We start from the raw sequence: 24,915 nt of genomic DNA on the forward strand, positions 1-24,915 counted from the left end.
TTATTGAATACAACAAGTAAGATTGTTTGTGTTCAAATCGTGTATACGGCTAAAAGTTTGAAATAAACTATATTTCCAGCGTTCAGTTCTATGATCAAACAGTTGTCAAAAAGAATATATCAAAAGGAATATGCTTTCTTGTCTTTGTACATTAAGTTGTAACACTGAACGAAAAATATTTTTTCTCCCATGGGATCTTGCATTTTCTATTCCTTTTAATGTAGAAAAAAAATCATTAGCAAGTAAACAAAAATCAATTTCAAAAGATATCAATCTATGAAAAACAATATATATGTTTTATAACTAGGCCATTTTATTCAGACATTTTCGCGGCTGGTTTTAGTTCTAATTTCAAGAACTTGAATACGGCAAAATCTTAAATAAAATTGCATACCTCTGTATCAATTTACAACGTCTACAAAGTCGCCAAAACATCTTAAAGTGTAACTACTATCTACATGTGAACTTATTGAGGTGAAATATGTTTTTAAAATTTTATTTCAAAAGAAAAGCATCAGTATTGAATACAAATCTTTAAAAAAAATCTGTAATAAGTCCTTTTTTTATTGCGGGTCACATTCTGCAAACCAAACAATCACGCACATTATCTGATGAAAGATAAAAACTTCTGATATATGAAGTAATTCAAATATCTAATACTAGTAGAGACTGTTCATATGTTCTGTTATATATTTTGAGGGATAATTTAGCCTAATTATGCCGTTCGTGATTTGATATCTAATTCAGAATGTCTAGACAGTATCATATCGTCATTTAGCATTGAATTTATGAGGAAAAGATAAACGGATGAAAATGACTGTTTTCCTTGTTTTATGTGTTAATATACTTATAAAACGACTTTGAACCGATTATGGAAAATTTTGGATATGACAAAGTTAGAACCATTTTCAATTTTAATATGAGTCAGTTATTGCCAATTTCATCTCACAACATATTTAATGTGGCAAATGTACAAGTAAAATTCAGATCTAAATAACATCATTGAATTTCAGTAACTGCATTTTTTTTCTTTATATAAAATAATTTACACAAAATATAGCAAATACTACAACATTTGAGATGTTTTTTTCCTAAACTTACAGATCTTTTTATCAGTCTGAATGGCTAGGGTCTTGACCATTTTTATAACTCTGATGGTCATCGCACACAATAAAAGTTTGAATAAAATGTCATAAAAAGGAAAAGGAAGTCCTTTAATCTTTGATTTCAGAACGACAAAAAGCTTTAAAGATTTTTCTTGATAGATGTCTCCACTGTGACAAGTTCAAGGCATTTTTTTTACAACGAACAGATTTCTGTCGCTGATTATTGTTAAGTTATAGTGGGCAATTGACAAGCATAGCTTCCTTTTCTCCGGGGATATTTTGTAGACCTATGTAGGATTCATTATTGGTATATTTTTGCTTGTTTACCAACAAATATTTACAGCGCTTTCTCAGGAAAATAGAACCAGTGAATTCACTGAGTAAAATTACGAAATTTTTCAATTGTGAAAATACATATTGATACTAGAAAATGTTAGTTTAGTGTGCAAGCTCTTGAATGAATGTATGGTGAAAAGTTTAAATTTGTTTGAATGCCAAATAGTCACTTTGGAAGTAATTCAGGAGAGTATACTCAAGCAAATCCTTATAGCACTTTTGTGTAGACATGCATAATTTTAAAGCTTGGCATTAAACAAACACAGTTCTGTTTTTTTTCCCAAAATATAACTTCATTGATGAACTTTCAGGCGAGGTTGTATGTATGACGTCTCCACATTGTTTCAGGCCATTTTTGAGTCGATCATAATTATGAATGGATTGGACCATTTGTTTACATGGTGTTCACGAAAAAATAATAAAACTTATATTGAGGTATATGTAGTAAAAAGATCTTAAAAGGCTTATTGTTTTTGAAATGTATAGGATTCGAAACTCGACATCATTTTTAAAGTACTAACATTCAAGTACTTGCAATTTCCGTAACTATATTAAAATCACCAAAAAGGAATGATAGTGATGAACCTGCAAAAAGTGAACTATAGCATATATTTCATTATAATTGGGAGCTTGGTGAGCATGAATACGCACAATTACAAGGCAAAGTCTCTCCTTCAGTACTTTATTAGACTTATGGAATATTAAGATAACTTTTATTGGATAAAAATCATTAACGCATTTTTTAAAATATTTTTATAATTAATCATTTAATCTCATATTAATATGAGCAGTTGGAGCGGAACATGCTGAAGCAATATAAAAGACTGGCAAATAGTCAAAATTAAAACGAATCATACATATAATGAAATTATTTATGGTGTATATATCAAAGAGACAACGACACCAAGATGATAAATGTGACCCATGGATCTTCAATGAATGATGTTGAGACCATCACACTACGGCGAAGACTGCAACTGTCACCAAAACAATATGATACACAGCGAAATAGTTATTCCTATATAGATTCCAATTCTTCCCATACAGGGCTGAGAACCAAAGAACATGATAAGGCATACAGTAAGAACACAACTAATGTCTTTCCGAAAAAAAAATGCTTTACATGTATGTTTAAAGCAACATTTCATTTTTGTTTTACAATTCAAAGTTCAGTTACTGATACTGGTTAATTGGTGTCGATTGTGTTATGATAAATGCAATTAAATACCTAGATATTTTGATTTTCTACTGAAATAATGTTCGGATGAACAGAAACCTCACGTTATTCAACAAATGAATATTGGTTAACCGTGTTATTTGCTAGTCTTGATAGACAGCTTTTTAGTTCCTTTATTTTTTATTCGTTTCGAATATTTTCACATCGGAAGGAAATAATGTTTGATGTAGATATTATTTTCTCACGGGTGCAAGCCCTTCTTTTTTATCTTTTGAACTTCTTTTTTGTTTTTGCACTGTTACAAATCACAATTTATGGCTAGAATGAATAAAGACCCTTCCAAACAACATTTGGTGGAACAATTTGTAACACATTCGATATTTGGACGATATTTTGGCTCTAAACAACAATTATCTCAATATCTGTACTAAAGATACATATCCTAAAGAATTATGTTTGAGTAAAGTAAATATTGATAATAAATTATGTCCGTTTCTTGATCTTGGTATTGATATCTTTTATGGTAAACTTAATACTAAACTTCACGATAAAAAGGATGATTTATCATTACCTATTGTCAACTATCCGTTTTAATATTGTGACGACCCTTGGCACCATCATATAGTGTGGACATATCACAGTTGGTTCGATTTGCTTGTATTTGTAATAATTTTCAGATTTTAAAGGAATCTTTATATAACCGAGAAATTTCTACTACAAAGGTTTCCATATCACAAGCTCGTAAACCATATGCTCATTCGTTAGGGATATAGTTATGATATTGTTGTCAAATAATTAAGGATAACATTTGTCGGTATTAACATTGATTCGCTCATAGGGTCTTTGCATAGAAATTAATAGTCTGTTGACTGCTATTAGTCATTAGTTTGTACATTCGTGTAATTTATATTGAGTTTCCTCCGTTGTAACAAGGGACTCAGACATTTTTGAATTGATTCTTGATGTATATAATTGTGTTTACCTATCCCACAGTAACCAGACGCTGATGTGGAAGGGTTTGAGAGATTGTCTTGTGGTGCTGCTGAGTGGTTTTTACAGTATGTGGCCTATAATTTACAATTCGTCATTTGTTTTTTTTTATCTATATATTAAGTCTTTCTGTGATTACGTTTTTCTGCAGAAAGTAGTTGGATCTTTGAATTTACTTTTAATCGTTTTATTGAACTCGATGTTTGTGCCCATTTAAAGGCACATATTTTATATTTGAACTAAAAAATGCTTCATCACTATGCTTCTTCAGATGTTCCTCAGATGTTCTTCAGGTTCCATACTTTTCCAGTATGTTAAATAATTATCCAGTTATCCTGGCTTTGTTTCTTTCATTCTAGACACCAACAGCATCAGTGCCTTCTTCAGTATTCAAACTGGTTCCTGAGTAAGTGAAAGCCTCTACTTCTGTCAGATTAGTACATTTAATATTTTGTTTACTTTTTGAGTTGTCTTGCTTTCAATTGGTCCCAGGTCAAACATGTTTTTCTAACAGCAATTAGTGTTGCTGCAAGAGGACATGTTGGATCATGCATTGGTTGATGAGTATTGGAGACTAAAGAAATATCATAAGCGAGTTTCAGTTCATACAACCGATGCTGACATTGTCCACTGGATTCCTTTTTTATTCAATTACATCGTTTTTTGTTTGTTGTTTTGTTTCTATTTTTGTCCTTTGAGTTGTATTTCGCATGATAATTGAATCGCAACGAGAACGAAAAAAAGCAATAGAAAGCAACGTTTTTTTTTACTTATGTCCGTAAAAAACCTTTTATCTGCTGAACTTCATGTAAGACTCTACATCGCATTTTGTTATAAGAGTTAATGATTATGTTAATGTACTTAAACGGTAATAGTGCAATACTGCAATTCGTAATTATCTTTCTATTTATACTGTCAAAAGCTTTTTTCGAAGTCTGAAAAATAAGGAGGTGTTCCATTCTAGTGAATGTACGAATATTATTCTTAATTACTGCTCTTTGTTGTGTATGATTGATCCCTTCTGACGCTAGGTACATTGTATTTAAGCTTTTTGCTCTGTAGCCTTCAATAGTCTGATAATTGAACTACAAATGATAGTAAATGCCTCTGTAGTTTTAACATTCTTTGATTATTCCACTATATGGCAGTTTAGTAATATGACCGCGTTCCTGTCTTGTGGGGTTAGTTTTTTTCTTCTATTTTTTGCAGAAGATCGTGTACAGTCCCTGAACCGATCCGCGCAACGATTTCAGGGATCGATAACCGCTGACTTATTGATCGCTGACGAATCGATAAAAGATGACCGGTTACCGATCTGAACGCAATTTTATTATGTAAAATCACGGATGATCTGTTAAAAATAAAACAAATGTAAAATAAAAGAATTTATTGATGTTAAAATCTACTGCATTGTGTTTATATGTATAAAATCCACAAATTAAACAACGGAAAATATAAAATGTATTGACCGTTCTCTGGTCACGTGATGCAATTAAAATAATTTATATATTACGTGCAAATTAATATGCAAGTACTCTTAATGTCTTCAAGTTTTAATATCATCCAAACACGACACTTGTTACGCTCGCAATGGTATTAATTCAATTTGGATCCTGAAAAATTGAAAGATGTTCTGGAAACCCTCAATTCAAGATTATTATCAGAATACAATATCATTAAAATCTATAATTTTTCAATTCTTTACCTTTCCATTCCCCACACTCAGTTAAAATCCCGACTCAAAAAAAAGTGGTACATTTAGACACAAATATGTAGTTCTTGGAAGAGATTTGACCAAAAAAATCCTAATCATCTTTCAAATATAGAGAAGATGTTTTCAAAATGTTTGAATTTATGATCGACAACATATTCATCAGTCAAATTTGTTTTGGTAAAGAACAAAGACAGCAATCGTAAAATAGTTTTATTTGAATATTTGTTACATAATTAGTTACATCGAAAATATGACGATACCATTATCGTTGTTGAGCATCATATTGAGCCAAAGTAGACATATTTTACATTTCACATTTCCTTTCGGAAAGACAGTCTTTACCATAAAAAGGCGCTTCATTGTCTCTAGTGCCTATTTTGCTATAACAATATAACAATAAGCGTTAAATGAAAGAATTGATTTGCATGTTTCGAAGTTACATTGATATACGTTTATTAAATTTCAGGCCATAAGTTACGATGCTTGTAAATCCCATTACAAAGTCGTTTAGAATGTCTTTATAAAACCGGCATGTTTCAAAGTAAAAATAGAGAAATTCTTAGTCAGAATGAAGTATATTTTGTTACTTAAATATTTGGTTAACATGATCAAATTGAATCAAAGAGTACATTCTAATGCATATGTACACAACGAAAGTCGAAAGTACGGGATATCACTACAGATGTGTTATGCACCTGGTGTATGCCCCCAGTTTTTAGTGGAGTCTGAATTGCTCATTTACTTTTGTTACTTTGTATGTATTATTTTGGTTATTATATGCTTTGTCTGTTTTCCATGTCTGGTCTTTGACCCTGGATTACATTCTTTTGGTTTCCGCTTGAATCTTTGTTCCCTTAATCACTCTTTCTTTTATATATAATATAACTGTAAAATATTGATAATATTTTGCATTAATGTTCGTCGGTATTTATTTTGTGTTTATAGATTTTCAAGCACGGAATTTTTTCTTCTTTGTTTTTTTTTTTTTGTTTTTTTGTTTTTTGTTTTTTGTTTTTTTTTTGTTTTTTGTTTTTTGTTTGTTTGTTTGTTTTTTTTTTTGTTTGTTTTTTTTTTGTCGATAAATTATTGCTTTTCTAGTTTTGCATTTCATAAATTAATTTCATGTTATATATGTACACATGATATGAAGATAAGCTCAAGCAACTAACCCTCTTTCACAATAAGATGTTTATGATTTGGTTAACGTTTGAATTGATTACCGTCTTCTTCATTTCACAGGAATGAATATCATTTTAAGTGAAAATGAAACTGTTTTACAATGTTGACTAACAACTGCCACTTCTCATTGTGTCCTGTTGCTGAAAGAATGGAATATGGCGTCGTTTACGACGGCATGGTATCGACTCCTTGAAACTTTTTCTGAAATTCGCCGAGAAAAGAGCATATAATATAGGATTAAGTGCGCTATTTAAGTAAAGTATTAGAAAAGACACTGGAGACAAAATTCTCTCATAATCATACATAGGCACTTTCCAAAAATGAAGCAAAATGCGAATGTGATGCGGTAATACACATACAGCAAATGAAATTACTACCGCAACCAGCAGACGAATAACTCTTCGCCTGCTTCTCACCGCACGAGAGCAGTTCATCCGTGTCTGTTCCGTGTTAAAGTACACCCTCAACTTCGGAACATTACATTCTCGCGATGTTTTATAATCGATAAAGGAAACATTTCCATTATGTTTTGAATGGTTTGTGTTTATGTCACATGAAGATGAACTCGAGTTTCTTTCTGCTTCAATCTTTTCACAGGAACACTGCCTTGAATCTCTTTTACGCTTTCCGTTACAGTCACTTCTAGAACTTCTCTGACTGATGCAGAAGGTACAACTATCTCTATGCTCTTTTGAAGAATTTGGTAGAAGTCGTTTTAAGCGAATAGATTTCTTTCGTCCTTGTCCTTCAGATGAAGATGTCGAATAATAGGAATCCTCATGTTGTACCTCCGTTACCTTTGGAGCTTTTGGTGTCATGTTTGTTTTACTGACCTTCCAAAGGGATATCCCTATTCTGCAGTACATATAGGACATTAGTACTAGCGGAACTAAATACCATATTATAAAGTTCGTGGTAACTAACGCTTTCATATTAACCATATTATAATTATAAAAGCAGTAAGAATTTGTTACACCACCAACAACATATTCTTGGAGATCAAATATAAATAGATATGGTGTCCCGTAAACAGCTGCAATCATCCAAATGAAACCTTGCACGAAGAAAAGTCGCCTTTGAGTAATACATTTTCTTGCCCTCAGTGGGAAACGTATGGCAATATATCTCTCTGTTGCTATTGCAGTCAGAATAACAATCGACGCCGTATATGACATGTTCCAGACGAAATAGTAAATCTTACACATTGCCTGTAAGAGAACAGACACTTATTAGAGAAAAATAGAAATTCCTAAAAATGATATTTGTGTCTATTCACCAAGGATACATTATTGCTTGCATTATAGGAAAATGTAAACATGGTATTCTCTTTAAAACTGATGTCTTGTACTTGACACGTGAGTCTTTGAAACATTTGTCTCTTAACATAAAAGTTCCATTAACTTACCACGCTAAATATTTTTAAAAACAGACATAGCATAGTGTTCTTACTTTATATATTATATATGGATTAATATTGGATGAAAAGCACATTCCTGAAAATACTGAAAATAATACTATTCCTATCTTTAGAACGCCACATGCACAAAATTGTGCTTCTTGTTGTTCCAATCAGATAGCACATCCGTGTGAAAAAAGACTTGATGTTGAATACGTGTAAGCATATTGCATGTATTGAAAAAAAACATGAATAAAGTATATATTGGTTAACCGAAAATAAAAGTATATATTGGTTAACCGAAAATAAAAGTATATATTGGTTAACCGAAAATAAAAGTATATTACAACAACATTATAAATACTGATAATAGAATCGGACAATTTTTTAGAAATAAAATCGAAATAAAACGCAATCTACAAATTGAAAACGCTTTTGTGCTGGTTAAGTGTTACGGACAGTAGCAATCTTAGTTTTTAGGAGTGATAAGAAATGAACAATATTTTAAGCAAAAAATACCCACCCGTCCTAATATCCATTTTTGTGAAAAAAATGTTGAAAGAGTTGGCAACACACAGAATACACCAATCCAAAAATCAGCCACTGCTAAGTTTGCAAGGAAAAAGTTGGTTAAGCTTCGTAGTCTGGCACTCTTTATGATGGCAAATAACACCATAACATTACCTGTAAAACAAACACATTGTGTTGATAGAAAGCTACACCTTTATTCGATTTGATTATTATTCACACTTGTACTAACATTCAATTTCATGTCAGAAATTTCGTTAACATTGTATTCAGTCAAACCTTTACAAACAGACAGCTCTCCATTAAATATTCATAAGACATTGAAGACGAACACAAATATCCCAACAAGGTATTGCTTGATTTTCGTTATACCGTAATAGACACCTCGTTTTTTGTACAGTGAAACCTGTCTAAACCGAACCATGAATAATCCGAATACCTGTATAAAGCAGATACTTTTAAAAGTTCCATTATATCAATTCATATGTATTTTCGACCTTGCATAACTGAACATCTTTCAAGTACAGACAGGTTTCACTCTACATTTCAACATTCGCAGATCTGATATATAACTAAAGTCACGGAAGATGATTTGAAATTATTTTTCACGAAGTATGAGGGATCTCTACCTACTTATTACAATCGAAAGAATGGATGTCATTTAGAAGCAGCGTTTTTTATTTGTCTAAATCTATTTCTAAAATTGACTTATCCATACTTTTATTTCGACTCTTAAAATAGTAATCAAGGGAACCACGAAGGTTATAGCGGTAATCAAAAGAATGTAATCCAGGGACAAAGACTAGACATGGAAAACAGACATACACAACAAAGAACATAAAGTAACTAAAATCATACATACAAAGTAACAAAAGCAAATGAGCAATTCGGACTCCACTAAAAACTGGGAGCATGGACCAGGTGCACCGGTAGGGTTAGCATGTTCTGCTTTTCTAAAAACACCCGCCGAGTTGCTCATGAAAAGTCAAGTCCGGGGTAGACAAACGAGGAAAGGAAACCTTTGACCCGTTGAACAAATCAGTTTTCATGGTGCAGATGGATACACCATAACGATCCATGATGACGACCATAAAACCTCTTTAGTGATGACTTTAATCTTGTAGCAACATAACCCTGTTCCAGAAGCCCATTTGTTAGAGTTCTAGCGCGATACAAAAAGTCAGCGTAGTTTCTGCAAGCTCTGGCATAACGTATGAGTTGTGATATGAACACTCCATACGCAGGTGCCGAAAAGCTACACCTATTGACAGAAATATCTCTATAGAACAATATCGTAAACGGAAATTAGAAAAAAAGTGACAAAAATAAGAGATTTTAAACTGTCTATTATTAATTAAAAAAAAAAACTTTTAGTAGATAAGAAAAAGCTAAATGAATGCGGAAAAGCGGTCTAAATTTCATAATAATAAGACATTGCATTAATATATAATAACAATTAAAATGTAAAATAACGTGAGTACTGAAAGTTATGTAATACGCACCTGTGCTGTTCTTGTTGTTGGTAATAAAGTTATTGAAATGGCATTTTAATATCGTTCGGTAATAGATTTAATTGTTTTTTTTTTCTTTATTTCGTTAAGCTTTTAGCTATCTCAAATATAACATAAACTTCATTTCAATATTTTAGTTTCTCACACAGTTTTGAAAAAAAACTAAGTCGTCATATTTAAATTTAAACGAGTGTTTGAATGGTGTAACTTTAACCTATTTTTATAAATAAAGTAATAGGTAACTGCAACAGCATGCATGCTACTTGACTTTCAACGAGTGAAGAGATTCACTTTATCTCAATCATGTAGATAATTATAGTTCTTTGTTGTTAACAGAGTTGAAGAAATAACAGACCATAAGCCTGTCAAACTTTATCATATAATCTTTACGAAAACATTTTGTTCTTGCATTTGTCTCTTATTTTCACGTGTACCCCGACTGGAAAACATTTTTTTCATATTCGACAAATTGTTGTACCGCACAGGAAGGATAACGAAAAGATGAAATATTTCTGTAAACTATCTTTTACAAGGCATTATGCATCATTATTTGTACTTATTATTATGTTTTATGCTTCATCTATTATGTTTGAGTAGATATAAGTTTTATCAATCGGAAGAAATTATCACCTATTGTAATATGAATCAAATGATTATGTTCGTTTAATTCGATGTACTTTCAATACGTTTATCTCTGACGTCATGCAGTGAGTACTTAAATAGAGGATCACCACGGGGATGAAATTGTATCCAATCACGTTATTAAAGTACTCTACTCGATGAACAGTTATATATCCTGTTTCGACTTGGGATCTCATTAAACGCTCTAATATTTTGAGCTCCTGGCAAGCATTTTAATGCTTTCCGAACGAAACTTCTATAATATGTCATATATTTAATTGTTGGTTCATCGAAATGAATTATCATATAAGAGAAAGCATATAATAAAGACAATTTCAAATAGTCACGTGATACACCGGCCATCCCGGAAGATATGTACACAGTCCAAAAGAAATACATACCTCGAAAGATAAATACGGAATAAAGGATACTTTTTCAATTAAAGTTTGTTCCATTCCATTCCGTCCTTTAATTTGTATACGATCTATATCTTCAAAGTTAAAAAAGATATATTGCAGTACCTAATTACGACATAATGCTCAGATACCAGTGGTGTTTGGAAGCCTACGATGTGTTATATTTCTCAACATATTGTATATACTACGTTATACCAAGTTATGCATATATACCAGATGAGACAGGAACAATATACACGATGACAAATGTCTAGAATCGTTATGATTGATTTATTTGCGGAAATGCGAACTGTAAAGTGGTTGTGGTCTGATTGGCAAAAAAAATCGATTTCAACACACCTTTGCACGGGATGACCAGTCTGGTCTCGCAGGTTTTGAATTGCCAGTCTAGCTGTCGTAATATATTCGCAAGGTGTGTTTCTCATTTTGTTTTTGTTTTGTTTGTTGTTTGTTGCTTTTTTATTCCTCACTGAAAAAAGTCGCACAAATGGAAAAACTTGTGATTTATTTATTTATTTTTGTGATCAAACTGTTTTTTTTCTGAAACGCATTTATTTGTCCTTAATTTTGTACGTATTAACTATGTTTTGAAGCCACTTTGGAGCCTTGTTAATTGTGTAACAGAACTGAAACATTAAAAGTCAAGTCCGGGGTAGACGAAAGAGGAAAAAAACTATGACACGTTGAACAAATCAGTTTTTATGCCGCAGATGGATACACCGTAACGATCCACGAGTTGATGTTGACAACCATAAAACTTTTATAGTGATGACTTCAATCTTAAAGCAACATAACCCTGCTCCAGAAGCCTATTTGTTAGAATTCTAGCGCGATACAAAAAGTATCCGTAGTCGCGGCAACCTCAGGCATAGCGTATGAGTTGTGATATGAACACTCCATTCGCAGGTGCTGAAGGGATATTGCCAAAGATGAAAGGAAAGTTGAGAATTTTGAATGAAAAGTCATCACTTTTGTCGTAAAGTTTGGTCAATAGTTTTCCTTTACCATCGATTTCTAAGTGCAGGTCTAGATATGAGGCTAACTACACAGTGTCTGCATTATCCTTTATCTCAAGTTCTTTGGGGAGGAGGCGATGTCCCCAAAATTAGGATTGTTTAAAGATAATATGTGCTCTATATAACGGAAATTGAGATTAAAGGATATAGCCAAAAGATATTATTTCTTTCGGATCTTATCAGCTATAAAGTCAGCCTCATAAGAGTGAAGGAATATGTCAGCAAGTAGAGGAGCACAATTTGTTCCCATTGGAATGTCGACTGTTTGTTGAAAAACTCGTCCCACCACACTGGCCAAATATGTTGTCGATTAAAAATTCCAGCATTTTGTAAACATCTAATTCGGCATATTTGGAAGATGATTTGGAATTATTTCTTACAAAGTATGAGGAATCTCTACCAAGAACTATACATTTGTATTTAGGTGTACACCGTACCATCTTTTTATGAAAAACAATGATGTATAATGTTTTTATGTAGAGATTTTCACTGAGTATGTGGAATAGAAGTATACAGAGTTGAAAAATCATAGGTTTTAATGCTATTATCTTCTGACAATATTCTTAAACTGATTGTCTCCAAAATTCTTTCGAATTTTTCATGATCCACATTGAATTAATACCACTACGGGAGTAACAAGTGTTGTGGTAGGACTGCAAACCCTTTTTCACAGCTATGATTAGAGAACTTAAAAGTTTTAAAAGAGGTTACCTCTGATAATAAACATTGGATGTAAAACTTTTTGCAGACAAAGATGTTGTTTGGACTTTGTCTGCTGGTATAACAACATATTTGTCATGTATAGTAGACAATGTTTTTGCTACATCGGTGTCTTTGAAGACTAATGTAGCATTGGCACTCATTGACCTACTTAAAACTTTCATTTGTTGCAAAATTAAAGACCTCACGGCCTTTAACCACTCTGACAGAGAATCAATGTTTTCTTGTTCTCGTTTTATCATTTTTTTGCCTAATTCTCCACGGCATCCATTAGAAATTTAAAGTTATAATTCCAATTCATGTAGGGCGGTTCAGGGTACTTGGGGCCTTTAGAAAGGATATTACGCAAAGATTCGTTTTCGTTGATGGACATATCTCCCGTAACGACGTGACAGGAAGGACCATATTTCAATGGAGAATTTTTGCAAGAACAGGTGGTTTAGCCTTGAAGTCCTCAATCTCGAGGTTCTGAAATAGCCTTTTATAATTGAAAATTTTGGATACAATGGTTGAAGTATAGGAATATGAAATAATTGGTATGGATTTGTCTTTGAAATATGGAGGAATTTTGTTGGTAACGTTTTTGTGATGGAGGATTTTAGCCAAATTAATTGCATCTATACCTTTGCTGACAAACGGTAGTGGAAGAAATGATCGTTTTTCTTCATCTTTGACTTTTCACACAAACTGATGGAAAGAGTCTGTGGAAACCAATAAGAAGCAGGAATTAGTTCTTTCACAGCACCTACCTATTCCGTCGGTTTGTGTTGATTATGCTTCTTCCGTAATACCGATGTTGTTTTATCTAATCGTCATCCATTGTTTGCGCCTTCGTATTACTTCATCATTATTTTTATATATTTGAAGATAAAAACTTATTTCCACTTTTGTGTTTTAATCTGGGTGTATCGTATATATAAATTATCAGTATCACAACTTGCAAATTAAGATAGGTTTAATTAAGAAATTCAGAATAAGGCACATTTTAATTTGACTGGGATTTCGTTCTGAGAGATTTCTTGAATTGTATCAATATACTAGGAGAAAACCAATATAGTTAATTTTGATGTATGATTACTTCAGAATGTGTTTGCAGATTAAGAAAATGCAATAAATCGTGATGCATCATCATCTGGATTGGTGTTTACCAGTAAACTATTTTCAATTTCAGATGAAGCATAAACAATTCAAAATCACAACCGGTTAAATTCGTTATATTTTATAAGTATAATTTCGTTAATTTATTGTTTGTACGGAAAATTTGTTTTACGTTTTCTATAAAGTGTGGAATATTTACATATTTTTCTCATTGTGCGTTTTTTAATTTCCATATTAAACTTTTCGTCAATATTCTCCTTACGCTGGCATTTTCATGACTGTATTTGATGATTAAACATGGGTAAAAGTTGCGTGTAAAAAATGATCTGATACTTTTCAATACCTTTAGGAAGTAATTCAATGTGTATTTTTTTTATTCGTATAATATCTTGTGTTATATCAATGAATGTTGTTGATAGCGTTGCACTTAAAATGTTATTATTGTGGTCTCTTTAAAAATTGTAGTTAAATGACCTGAAAGGATTGACACAATTTGTGAACCAATCCACAGAAAGAAAATACCGAATCACGAAACCGGTCACTAAAATGACAACAGCAACAAAATATCATGAGAAAGCAAACAGTACCCGATTTCTGGAAAAAAATCTAAAATTGAGATTTTCTCCAAATATTTTCTCAATTCAAATTCAGACCAATCAAAAAACTTGAAATCGGAAATTTAAGGGAAAACTCAAGGATTTTGAGGAAAACATTAATTTAAGATTTTTTTTTATGAAACCCAGGCGAGGAAACTTAAATGAACTGAGAAACTCTGTCCTCCCCTAAAACTTTGAGAAGGAACAAGTAATCAAGAAAAACTTCGTTTTAGTGATTGAAATCGCTTCTATTGATGATATTATCATTTATATATTTAGTTCAATTTTACCAAGGTATATCAAGACTGCTTTTATCATATTTTAGTTTGAGCGAAATTTGACAAGAAAACTTTTATCAGGAATCTCCTCAAATCTATTTATTTGTATTTATGCTATAATTGTACTTATCTCAATGACGCTTATATTTTGTATGCTATCCATTCATATCAAACAACAATCATATGTATTCAAAAACTTTATGTTTTTCCTTCATAACGAAGACAATACAGTTATCATTAAAATGACATATTTTAATGCTTTTATGTTACCAGTTTATGAATTTGATTTATTGATAAAATGTAGAATAAGTGCATCACTATTTTTGTAATTATTCAATACTATATATATAAATGATCATTGTACTCCAAACCACAGAACAAGTCTGTTATAAAAACAAACAATGACATGTGTGCAGAAAATAAATGCCCTATGTTTTCAACTTTGAAACCCGAGTGTTTCGTTATTTTATTCCATATTAAGAATATTACCGATTTTTTGCCTTGTCTTGATGTAAGATTCTAAATAACACAATAAGCATTTGTATGTTGTTTTTAATGTTAGATGATTAGTTTGTTTTTGCTGTCGCTTTATACTGATTTGTAATATGAATATATATTGTAATAAACAAATCAAATATTCATATCCAGGACGTAATCAGAAAAAAATATAACAGATAATCCTGGTATAATTTACGGGAAAAATTCAATGAATCTTACGGAATACAACATTGTATTATAAAATTAGTCTTTGATTTATACATTTCCAAAGGACCCGTGTAATAAAGCAAAAAAGATGTATTGCTTATTCCCCTTAGGTCCTCTAATAATATCATCATTTAAACCCCTTGACAACCAAGGGAGATAAATATATAATCTTCAGTCTTTGTAGGTGTAAATTTTTAATGGAGTCACGAAGTATGTAGGAGAACTCTTGGTCAGTTTGGAAATTCTGGTTCACTCTAGTACATTACAAGTTCATTCATTTATGATTGTTTCAATATTTTTATATTTTACAGAAACATTCAACAGCTATATTAGAATGTTATAAAGTTAAATGTGATTGTTAATAATTCCTTACTTTCAATGATTAATATTAACAGTATTTTTTTTTAATATTGTTGCCGATAAGTGTCGATTTCTTACTTTTTGCCTTTGAACTCCCCGGTTTTGCTTAAAACTGAACCTTTTCCCAAGAATGTTATTTGCACACGCACATACACGTTGATGCTTATCTAACGTGCTTACTATGAAATGGAGGATGTATATTTCTTTTTTTATCTTTTATTTGTCACACATGAAACTTTAAATGTTAATTTGCTATGCACATTTTCTCTTCAAACTTGGTATGAAAATATTGATGTGAAATATCAATGAGATATGAACCCATTCCATTATATTAAGACTTATTATACCCCGAAATGATGAGTAGTTAATTAATTGAATGTTCAGTGAAAAATAATGATATGTAATATTTATGAGAAACGAAGCTGTTCCTCATAAAAACATTATTCTCAGCATGATTAACACTATGCCACTAGCGAACATAAGGGTGATTGTTTTAAATGCAAAATGTTTCATTATCCTTAACAGAAGATATAAATAATTTACTATACTTGTGAAACCAGCCGATACATTCTAATGAAAATATAATATGCAATAATGACAATCTGACATATCTTAAACGATACATGCAGTAGCAAACATAATTACTCAGTCATAGTCAAATAAAATATATTTATTATTATTATTATTATTATTATTATTATTATTATTATTAACTTCTTAAAGTACAAAATACATAATTTTATTGTAAAGGCTTTGTAAATGGGATAAACTATTGAGTCGTCGCAAAGGAAATAAGGAGTAAAGTCAGTTTAAGCAGGTAGACCTAGGGAAAGGGACATAACTCTAAATATCAGAGATATGTTTGTATTGTATTCAATTTCACCAAACCCTTTCAAGCTTTCTTTTGAAGCAGAGTGAAATCCGTCCAAGTTACTTTGATGCGTATATAAGATTGATGTGAAATGGTGAATACAAACGTTCCAATGATGTATAAGAGTTGTGTCCCTAACCATAGGTCTACCTCCTTAATAGAGTGTTGTCAATACATTGAATTACATATTGCAAATATAAAAAAAATCAGTAGATATTGAACATTGATACTAAAGGAAAAAAACACCAATATTTTCACCAATTTTTGTTTTACAACATTAGCCTCACAAAATTATTATCAAGAAGATAATAATAAAAATATGTATACCAAATCTATAGTTGTAATAAATATATTTTTCTTTATTTAACTGCAAATAAAGATTTAAAAACCTTTGGTTCGTTCAATAGTATTCAGAATTGTGTTGTGAAAACAACTTTTGGAAGGCAGATGAAATGTGCAGTTTGTAAATAACTAGAGAAATGTAGGGAAATTTTTTTTTATCTTTCAAGTTTTGTTTTAAAAGAAATATGTCATTGATTGTTACCCATTATTATGACGTCGTTGTTGATTGAACCCCCCGTCTTTATTACTAACAACACATAAAACAGCATGTAAATATATTTCGAAATAGTTTCAATGCTACAGAAAATGATTATTTCATCATGCAAATACATGATAGAATTGCTTTATAGATACTTTATTTTTATTGAATGGGTTGCCTAAAGTTTATGGTTTATTAAATTGTATTTATTTTAGTAGTTTTTTAAATCTGCATTTGCCAATAAACAGTTAAATTATTAATAGACATTAAAAATAAGTGCAATAGTGCGCAACCTTGTCCTATAAAACTATCACAAGTTCTGTACCTCAAATGTGCACCGTCTGACTGCAACTTAACATTCCCACGCAAATCTGCTTCAAATAAGCTAGTTTATACGTTGCTGTTTAACTTTTGTAGTGCAAACAACGTTTTTATTTAATTTAAGTTAACATAAAAAACATATTTCAAATATATATTGATATTAAATGAAACATTCTTCATAAGCCTTCATAAAGATGTGGGAAACTTTGAATTTAAACATGGTGCAACGATATAAGGTAGTGGAGATTAAAACGATAAGCTCGTGATGGCTATTGTAAAATTGTAAAATTTTGAGAAAAAAAAATTACTCAAAACTTGACATTTCATATAAACCTGTTAGCTAAGTATTATTCAAAAATAACATTCAAAACAAATGCAAGCAAATGTAATATCTCCGATGAATGCATATGACAACTTCAAATGAACCTGCAGATAAAAAGCCGTCTTAAAATAGGGGAAATGCGAGGATATAAAATGTAAAATCATCGCGTTGTTTAATTTCAAAAGAGTTAGTTTATACCTCTGTGATCTTCAACTTACAGAAAACGATTGTAGTACTGACAGTCTACAGCAATTGCTATGTACTCAAGTATTTTTTATTGAATTAACATATATAATTGAATGCCCAAGGCTATACTTTGTATCTCATATCATTTACAAATACATTGTTCAACGAACGAATCCCTATTTCTAGTAGTTTCAATCATTAGACATTAGTGTTATTTATTTTTTTTTTATTATTTTTTTTTTTTTGTGTGTGTGTGTGTGTGAATAAATTAAATATATTCTTCTTCACTTTAATATATCAACATTTTCGATGATGCAATATTTAGTATTCCATTACATATAACGTTAAGAAACGTTTTAAATTTAGTACTAGTTCCTAAAATAAACATTATGTAACAATGAAATCTACAAATCCAATTAGTCGTTTATGACAGCAACTAAAACTAAACTAAAACTGTCACTTTCGTTTTTCAGAATACTTGGACTCAAACAGTGCAAATGTCAATAACCAGCGGACAATATCGAAAATGCACACTACTTGTCTGCTAGATTATCAACTGTTTATAATTTATTCATAGAATTCACAGCTTTTCTTTCGGAAGTTAATTTTTGTTCTTTTTTGACACTTAAATATAAGAATGTAAACCTAACTGTTGTAATAGACATTGGCATGCATTACAAACTTGTATAACGGGCAATGTAATCCTAGATAACATGTTATGTATCATGTCTGTGTTAGTGTGTTTTAAGATGATTTCTGTATTATAATGACAAATGTTGCATAACATAATATTTGTGTACACATACACATATTTCATTACTATCAACAGAAAGAGTCAGTCACATTTTTAAATGAATTAATCTAGCTAGATAATTTTTGACATGTTTTTTACCAAAAATATATGGATGTTATACAAAAAAAAAGAAATATATAAAACAAACTGTTATTTTAAATGTCCAAGTCTTGTCACAAATAAACTATGATACATTTACTATTATTCCATAGTTCGGATATATTTCGGTTTCAAGAATCGAAATGAGTCGAATGTATCAATCGGACAGCAGCATTCATTACAATAGTAAAACGTACTATAAGTTTGTGTATTACACTTTCACCACTGTCTGTGTTCTGTGATGAAATCTTATATTCTGTAGATTAATTTTCATGAACCTTTAACATCCAATCATAACTGTATATTGTATAGCTATTTATACCAACTTCTTGCAATTCGAATTACATTCATTAAAACCCTTAATACTTAAGCCACTGGAGCCTCAGATCAGTGGCGGATTCGAGGTGGCGGGTACCTCTTAGATAATTACAGTTTTTAAAATGTGTTCAAGATACCATTAGAATCCACGATTTGAAATTTAATTGAAGTTTAATATTCACTTTTTAAACACCGATTTAATAAAGTTTGCGACAATGCTATGAATAACCGTTCATAGGAAAAACAAAATGAAAAAGGGGAAACTCTATATAGACGAACACAATTGAATAAAATTACCAAAAAAATGGAAAACGAGAAGAAAACTAACTATCAGCATTTGAAATTAATATCAATATATGAAATTATAAATAAATTACTTATTATAAGATAATATAAAGGAAACACAAGGTGGTGCATGGATCAGTTGCATCGTGACGGTAAGTTAAGTAGCTACCTCTTTTAATGAATAAAGTATATTATATAATAATGCATTCTGTACGATTTAGGCGGTTTACCTACTTCTTTGAAGGTTAGAAAACACATCATGGAGCGATATGTCATGAACTTTTGATATGTTAATTCACCATTGTGATTGGTTATTGTGTTACAGTTACGCATGGTCGATTAAGTATGATCGATCAAAAGCGACGTTGTGACGTTTCCTGTGGTGCTTTTTTCGGTAGAATTACAGAGAAAAAAAGGTTTTACTCGAAGAATTTGAATATTGCAAAATATCAACTTTAATTTCCACACCACAACAAACTGACGAAGGCTTGCTTGTGTTTTGATGTTGAAATGAATTTACTTGGGTTGATATCTTTCTATTACAATTTTTTTTTTGCTCATCATGAGACCTATGCATATTACATCAACCTTGGTAAAGCTGTTTTTTTTTCTCTGCAACAAATTATGCGCGACATGTTACTAGTATTTGATAATACTAAGGACAAGATATATCGAACCCTACGTACAGAAAACTTATGGTACAATGTGTAATTAACTGTACACCGAACTCAAAGAGAGTGTACGTTTAGATGAATATGATTACTTTATGTATTTAAAAAAAGTAACGACAAAAATGTAATATTGATTAGCGAATATCCACCATCGATGATGCTACACAAGACAACTAACCATTGGCAATAAATAATTCCATCATCTGAACAATTCACCAAGGAAGCTTTCAATCCCAGCATTATTAGAAATTAGTAGGTACTCACTAACCCGTATATTCGTCTTGAAGTCAAAAGATTTACGTTGAAAGAAGACTAAGGGGTTGTTTGTTATATAAAGTGTTCATTTGTTGCTGTTTGTTCCTTAAAATGTATGTGAGTTTTTAAATTGTAGTTGTATTGATGAAACCAGTAAAAAATATATACTCCCTATTTATCATTTTGAACAATAAGGGACACTCTAAAACATAGCCTTACGTTATTACCCTGACTTGAATTCGCCTGACCGTGATTTTTGATTGACAAAGTAAAATCCTCAAATGTGTTTGATTGTCAGGCTTGGATAACAATTTTGTGCTTTATTTTTGATTTGGTATTTATATAAAAAAATGTCACTTCATGTGAAGCATCCTCTATGCAAATAGAATCAGGGAATATAAAATGACAACTTAAGCTAATCTTTATGTAGTAATATCCAATCTTACACATTAAGTTGCAATCAAGAGGAGATATACACCCTTATATATGCTCAAGCTCTACATAAACCTCCGCAATTCGGCAAGAAAATCATAAAGAAATGCAAGAGTACAACACATCATACACATAAAGAACAGGACAATTCATTGAGGCATTGAACTTATTATCAGAAGATAAGATATGAAAAGTATGTATACAATGTATACAGTAAATTAAAAAATGGCAATGATGTATTAATTTCTGAAGTCAGAGTTGCGAGTGTATGACATAACAGTTATAAAACCTTACTCAAAAGAATCCTGATTAAAGAATATTTCTTAATCAAGCACTGCGTGTTCAATGTACTAAACTCCATGTATTCCAAGGAAATAAACAGTGGTTACTTTTGGCGCGTAATCTTATTGAAAAAAAGTAAATCTTAATTTTTGTTAAGACTAAAGATTCATAAAAGTAAATTTGATTTAGTGCTTAAATACTGCGCCTTATGAAGAACAGAATAAAACAAAAGCTAGTAATATCATATATGTTTTGGTCAAGGCATCTTTAAACAAAGAATCAACAGCATAAACATGTCCAGGTCAATCACATGGTTTTGGCCTAGTAAAACCACAATCAGGACCAGTCCAGGCCATGTTTCAGCTTATGCCTACATTGCTTGCTGTATTTGTACAATTTTTTGTAAAACATTTATCGGTATGTGTATAGTAAATGTCCTATCTGTTTTGATGCATAAGTCCCTTTTGCACCTTAAATACAAAAATACAAATCATCAACACTACAAATTTCGATTTGCTGTACACATTTTGTAAGAGTAATCTCTCGTCAGCAGCATTAGAATCAAATATACACCAAGATCTAAATCTCCCCCCTCGCAAAAAAAAATTGTATACAAGGAGAATTCCTTGGTTCCCTTGATTACTCTTTCAAAGCAATACGAGCCAATTAATTAATTAATCCTATAAATGATCGGAGATAACGCTTTAATTACGGCTGAACAACAATTTTTACGAGTCAATACCTTGTGGAGTCCGAGTTGCTCATTTGCTTTTGTTACTTTGTATGTATGATTTTAGTTACGTTATGTTCTTTGTTGTGTATGTCTGTTTTCCATGTCTGGTCTTTGTCCCTGGATTACATTCTTTTGATTACCGCTATAACCTTGGCTCCCTTGATTATTCTTTCTCAAGTCTTTGGGGATAGATGCGATGTATCAAGTCCCCGAAACTAGAATTGTTTAACGATAGTACAATAAAGTGATATTTACCTCGAGAAATAGTTTACCTAACTTCTCATACTCTGCCTAAAATATTTCCGATATCCATCTCTTATTGAAAATCATTCTGTTTTTGACAACAGATTTTCATGATGTCTACAAATTATTTTCTGTAGGTTTTACTTGTATATTTTTATTATCTTATCTTGAGCTTGACATCATTCCACAAAATTCATGTCTAGGATTAACATCATGCTTATTGTATGTAGGAAATGAACCGTTATAAAGAAGAGTTAGCACGCGATAAAATATCACCATTTACGATTTGCTATGTAGACTTTAAGGACATTCCTTTTGACGTAGATTTGTTATACAGACATTCCTTTTAGGATTTTCCGTTTAGGTCATTCCTTTTGATTTGAATAGTTTGGTAGTTTTGTAATTACCATTCATCTGAAAGAACGTTTAAAAATTTTCCTTGAAATGATTTCATTTTTTAATTTAAGTTTAATGTGGTTTGGTGTCTCAAAATTCAGCGGCTTTGTGTAGTTTAAAAAGAAGTATAAAACATAAAACGATAAGCATTTTATATTTTCTGTAATGTCATCAACATTATAAGTAGTTATGTTACAAAATAAATTCATCTCGCGGCTAAGAAATAAACCTTGTCTTTATTCAAATAACTTCCATGTTTTGTAGTCAATCTGTATGCAATATCGTTATTACAAAATACTACAGTGTAAGTAAGATATGAAACATCTTGATAAGCTTTCATTATCAAAATCAGTATGCTTGCTGATTTTTAAATGAACCGGTAATACATGATGGCAACAGATGTATAAACATTTTAAGATTAATCCCCTTTTTTATGTTAGCGACAAATTATTCAAACATTAATTCGAGTAAGACACTTTAATGATTTGTAACATTTAAATAAAGTTGAATATTTATAAAACAAACAGACATTCCTTTCAATTTCAAATTCATAATGTTATGTCTTTTATAAAATATGGTACCACAATGATACAACTTAAAAAAACAAATTCTTGAGTTTGAATAATAACCCCGCTTCTTATCTTTTCTATAATCAAAATGATACAACAACGACATATCATAAAATGACGAAAAATAAACATGTACATACTATAGTAAAATACGTTTAGAAACCAAACAATGTACTCACCAAAAACACATAGCGCAAATACTGTAGAATATGCACACACTAAAGCTACTTTGATGAACGAATCGTCTAAAAATCCAGTTGGATTACTACTGGTACCATTTCCAGAAAAAGACAGGTTTGTAGTGTTCACAGTCATATTTCAATAGTCTGAAAATAATGTATCCAGTGTTTAAAAAATGCACATTCTTAACTAGTTTCCGTTAGAAATAAACATCGCGATCAATCAACCACCACTCACAAAAAATTCAACACCTATATAACACTTAATGTATGCCTATAAACGCAATATTATTTTTATTAAACACATTTTTTCTCATACTAAAGAATGTTCAGATCACAACCCGTTCACATCGGTATTACTGCTATAAATACCACCTTCTTTAACTGACGTATCGATTCTATAGGAGTGATTTATTTCAGGATATCAATTACATTGTTACACGAACTGCTTGTCTTAATTAAACAAATACATATTACCCACAAAATGAAGATTCATCAAGCTACACAAAGTTCACAGGCACAAACAATTTTAAATTAAGTATATTTCAAACAACGCTTTATCTTTTTTTTTTTAAATTTAACAACTAAATTTTTCCTTGCATTTCTAATACTGGAAGTAAAATTTCTTTTAAATTAAATTGATTGTGTTTTAAACCCGAAATTGACCATTTAGTTTTTGTATGATATACAAAATATGCGAAAGAATGTAACGGAAATACTTTATGTGAAATATTTTGTGAATGATTTTCTACTCTTGCTTATGCATGGTTCTTACGAGGATGATACTTTAATTACGTGATCTACGTAAGAAATAAGATAGGATCATTAATCAGTGATGGATATCAGGGATTTCTTCTCGGATGCTTACGAACTTAATTATCCAGTCTTAATACAAAACGATAAGAATATGAAGATATGCTTTCTTTACATCGATAGGGTGGATTCAAAACGCTGTACATATGAGCACGTGCGCGCGTTATTATCAAAACAAAGTAAGCATTCCTGACAATATCTGCCAATTACAACTAGAGACTCTATAGAGCTTAAATCGCTCAACTGGCTTAATAAGATACATTCTCTTCTCCTTTTTTTGAGGAAAGGGGGGGGGGTAAACTGCCAGTTTCTTTTTCATTGTTTAAAAATGCAAATACCATTTTGTTCAGAATATCATCAGGAACAATTATGCCAACTGTCATTGAATTCTGTCCGTTTGTGAGAAGAAGATTTTTTAAAGTAATAACATTAACAATGGCAAACACAATTCCAAAAAGGACAATGACTCAATACGGGTTAACATATTTTCACGCAAATTTGACCACAGATAGATCTCATCATGCTTAACATTTTCAACATCATGTCAGAATTTGGCTAAACCTAACGGTTTTTGGAGATAAATGCAAACAACTTCTGTGCCTTATCCCTTATATTCAGCGGTCTTGTTTGTCCACGGATAAAAAATCCTCAATAACATTAAGGCAAAATACCCTAAGGAAGATGCATACTTATACTTAGTTTGGTTCTAATTGGTTCAGTAGTGTCAGAAGAGAAGAGTTCTGGTAACTTGTAAACGACGACGACGGACGCCAAGTGATGGCAATAGTTAACATAGCCCAAAGAAGTATGTTAAGTATAGTCACATCGTAACGGAACAGTGTGTTGATATCAAACTTAT

General features: G+C 31.1%; 1 protein-coding gene across 2 annotated transcripts; it reads right to left on the reverse strand.

The window, feature by feature from the left end:
- Positions 1 to 5,526: 5,526 nt before the first annotated feature.
- On the reverse strand, positions 5,527 to 23,638 carry LOC148626982 (trissin receptor-like). Of its 2 annotated transcripts, none has more exons than XM_088564849.1 (3): positions 23,244 to 23,638; positions 8,422 to 8,582; positions 5,527 to 7,710 (listed from the first exon to the last, which is right to left on the reverse strand). In XM_088564849.1, the coding sequence occupies exons 1-3, from the start codon at positions 23,377 to 23,379 to the stop codon at positions 6,610 to 6,612; spliced, it is 1,398 nt and encodes a 465-aa protein (XP_088420975.1). In that variant the 5' UTR covers positions 23,380 to 23,638; the 3' UTR covers positions 5,527 to 6,609. The 2 variants fall into 2 exon arrangements, with proteins under 2 accessions (XP_088420975.1, XP_088420976.1); XM_088564850.1 differs by lacking the exon at positions 23,244 to 23,638 and adding an exon at positions 13,460 to 13,544.
- Between the last annotated feature and the right edge of the window lie 1,277 nt (positions 23,639 to 24,915).

This window comes from Perna viridis, chromosome 1 (assembly GCF_037379345.1).
Source record: "Perna viridis isolate PV_CMFRI_1.1 ecotype Kerala chromosome 1, ASM3737934v1, whole genome shotgun sequence".
In the NCBI taxonomy this organism is placed as follows: domain Eukaryota; kingdom Metazoa; phylum Mollusca; class Bivalvia; order Mytilida; family Mytilidae; genus Perna; species Perna viridis.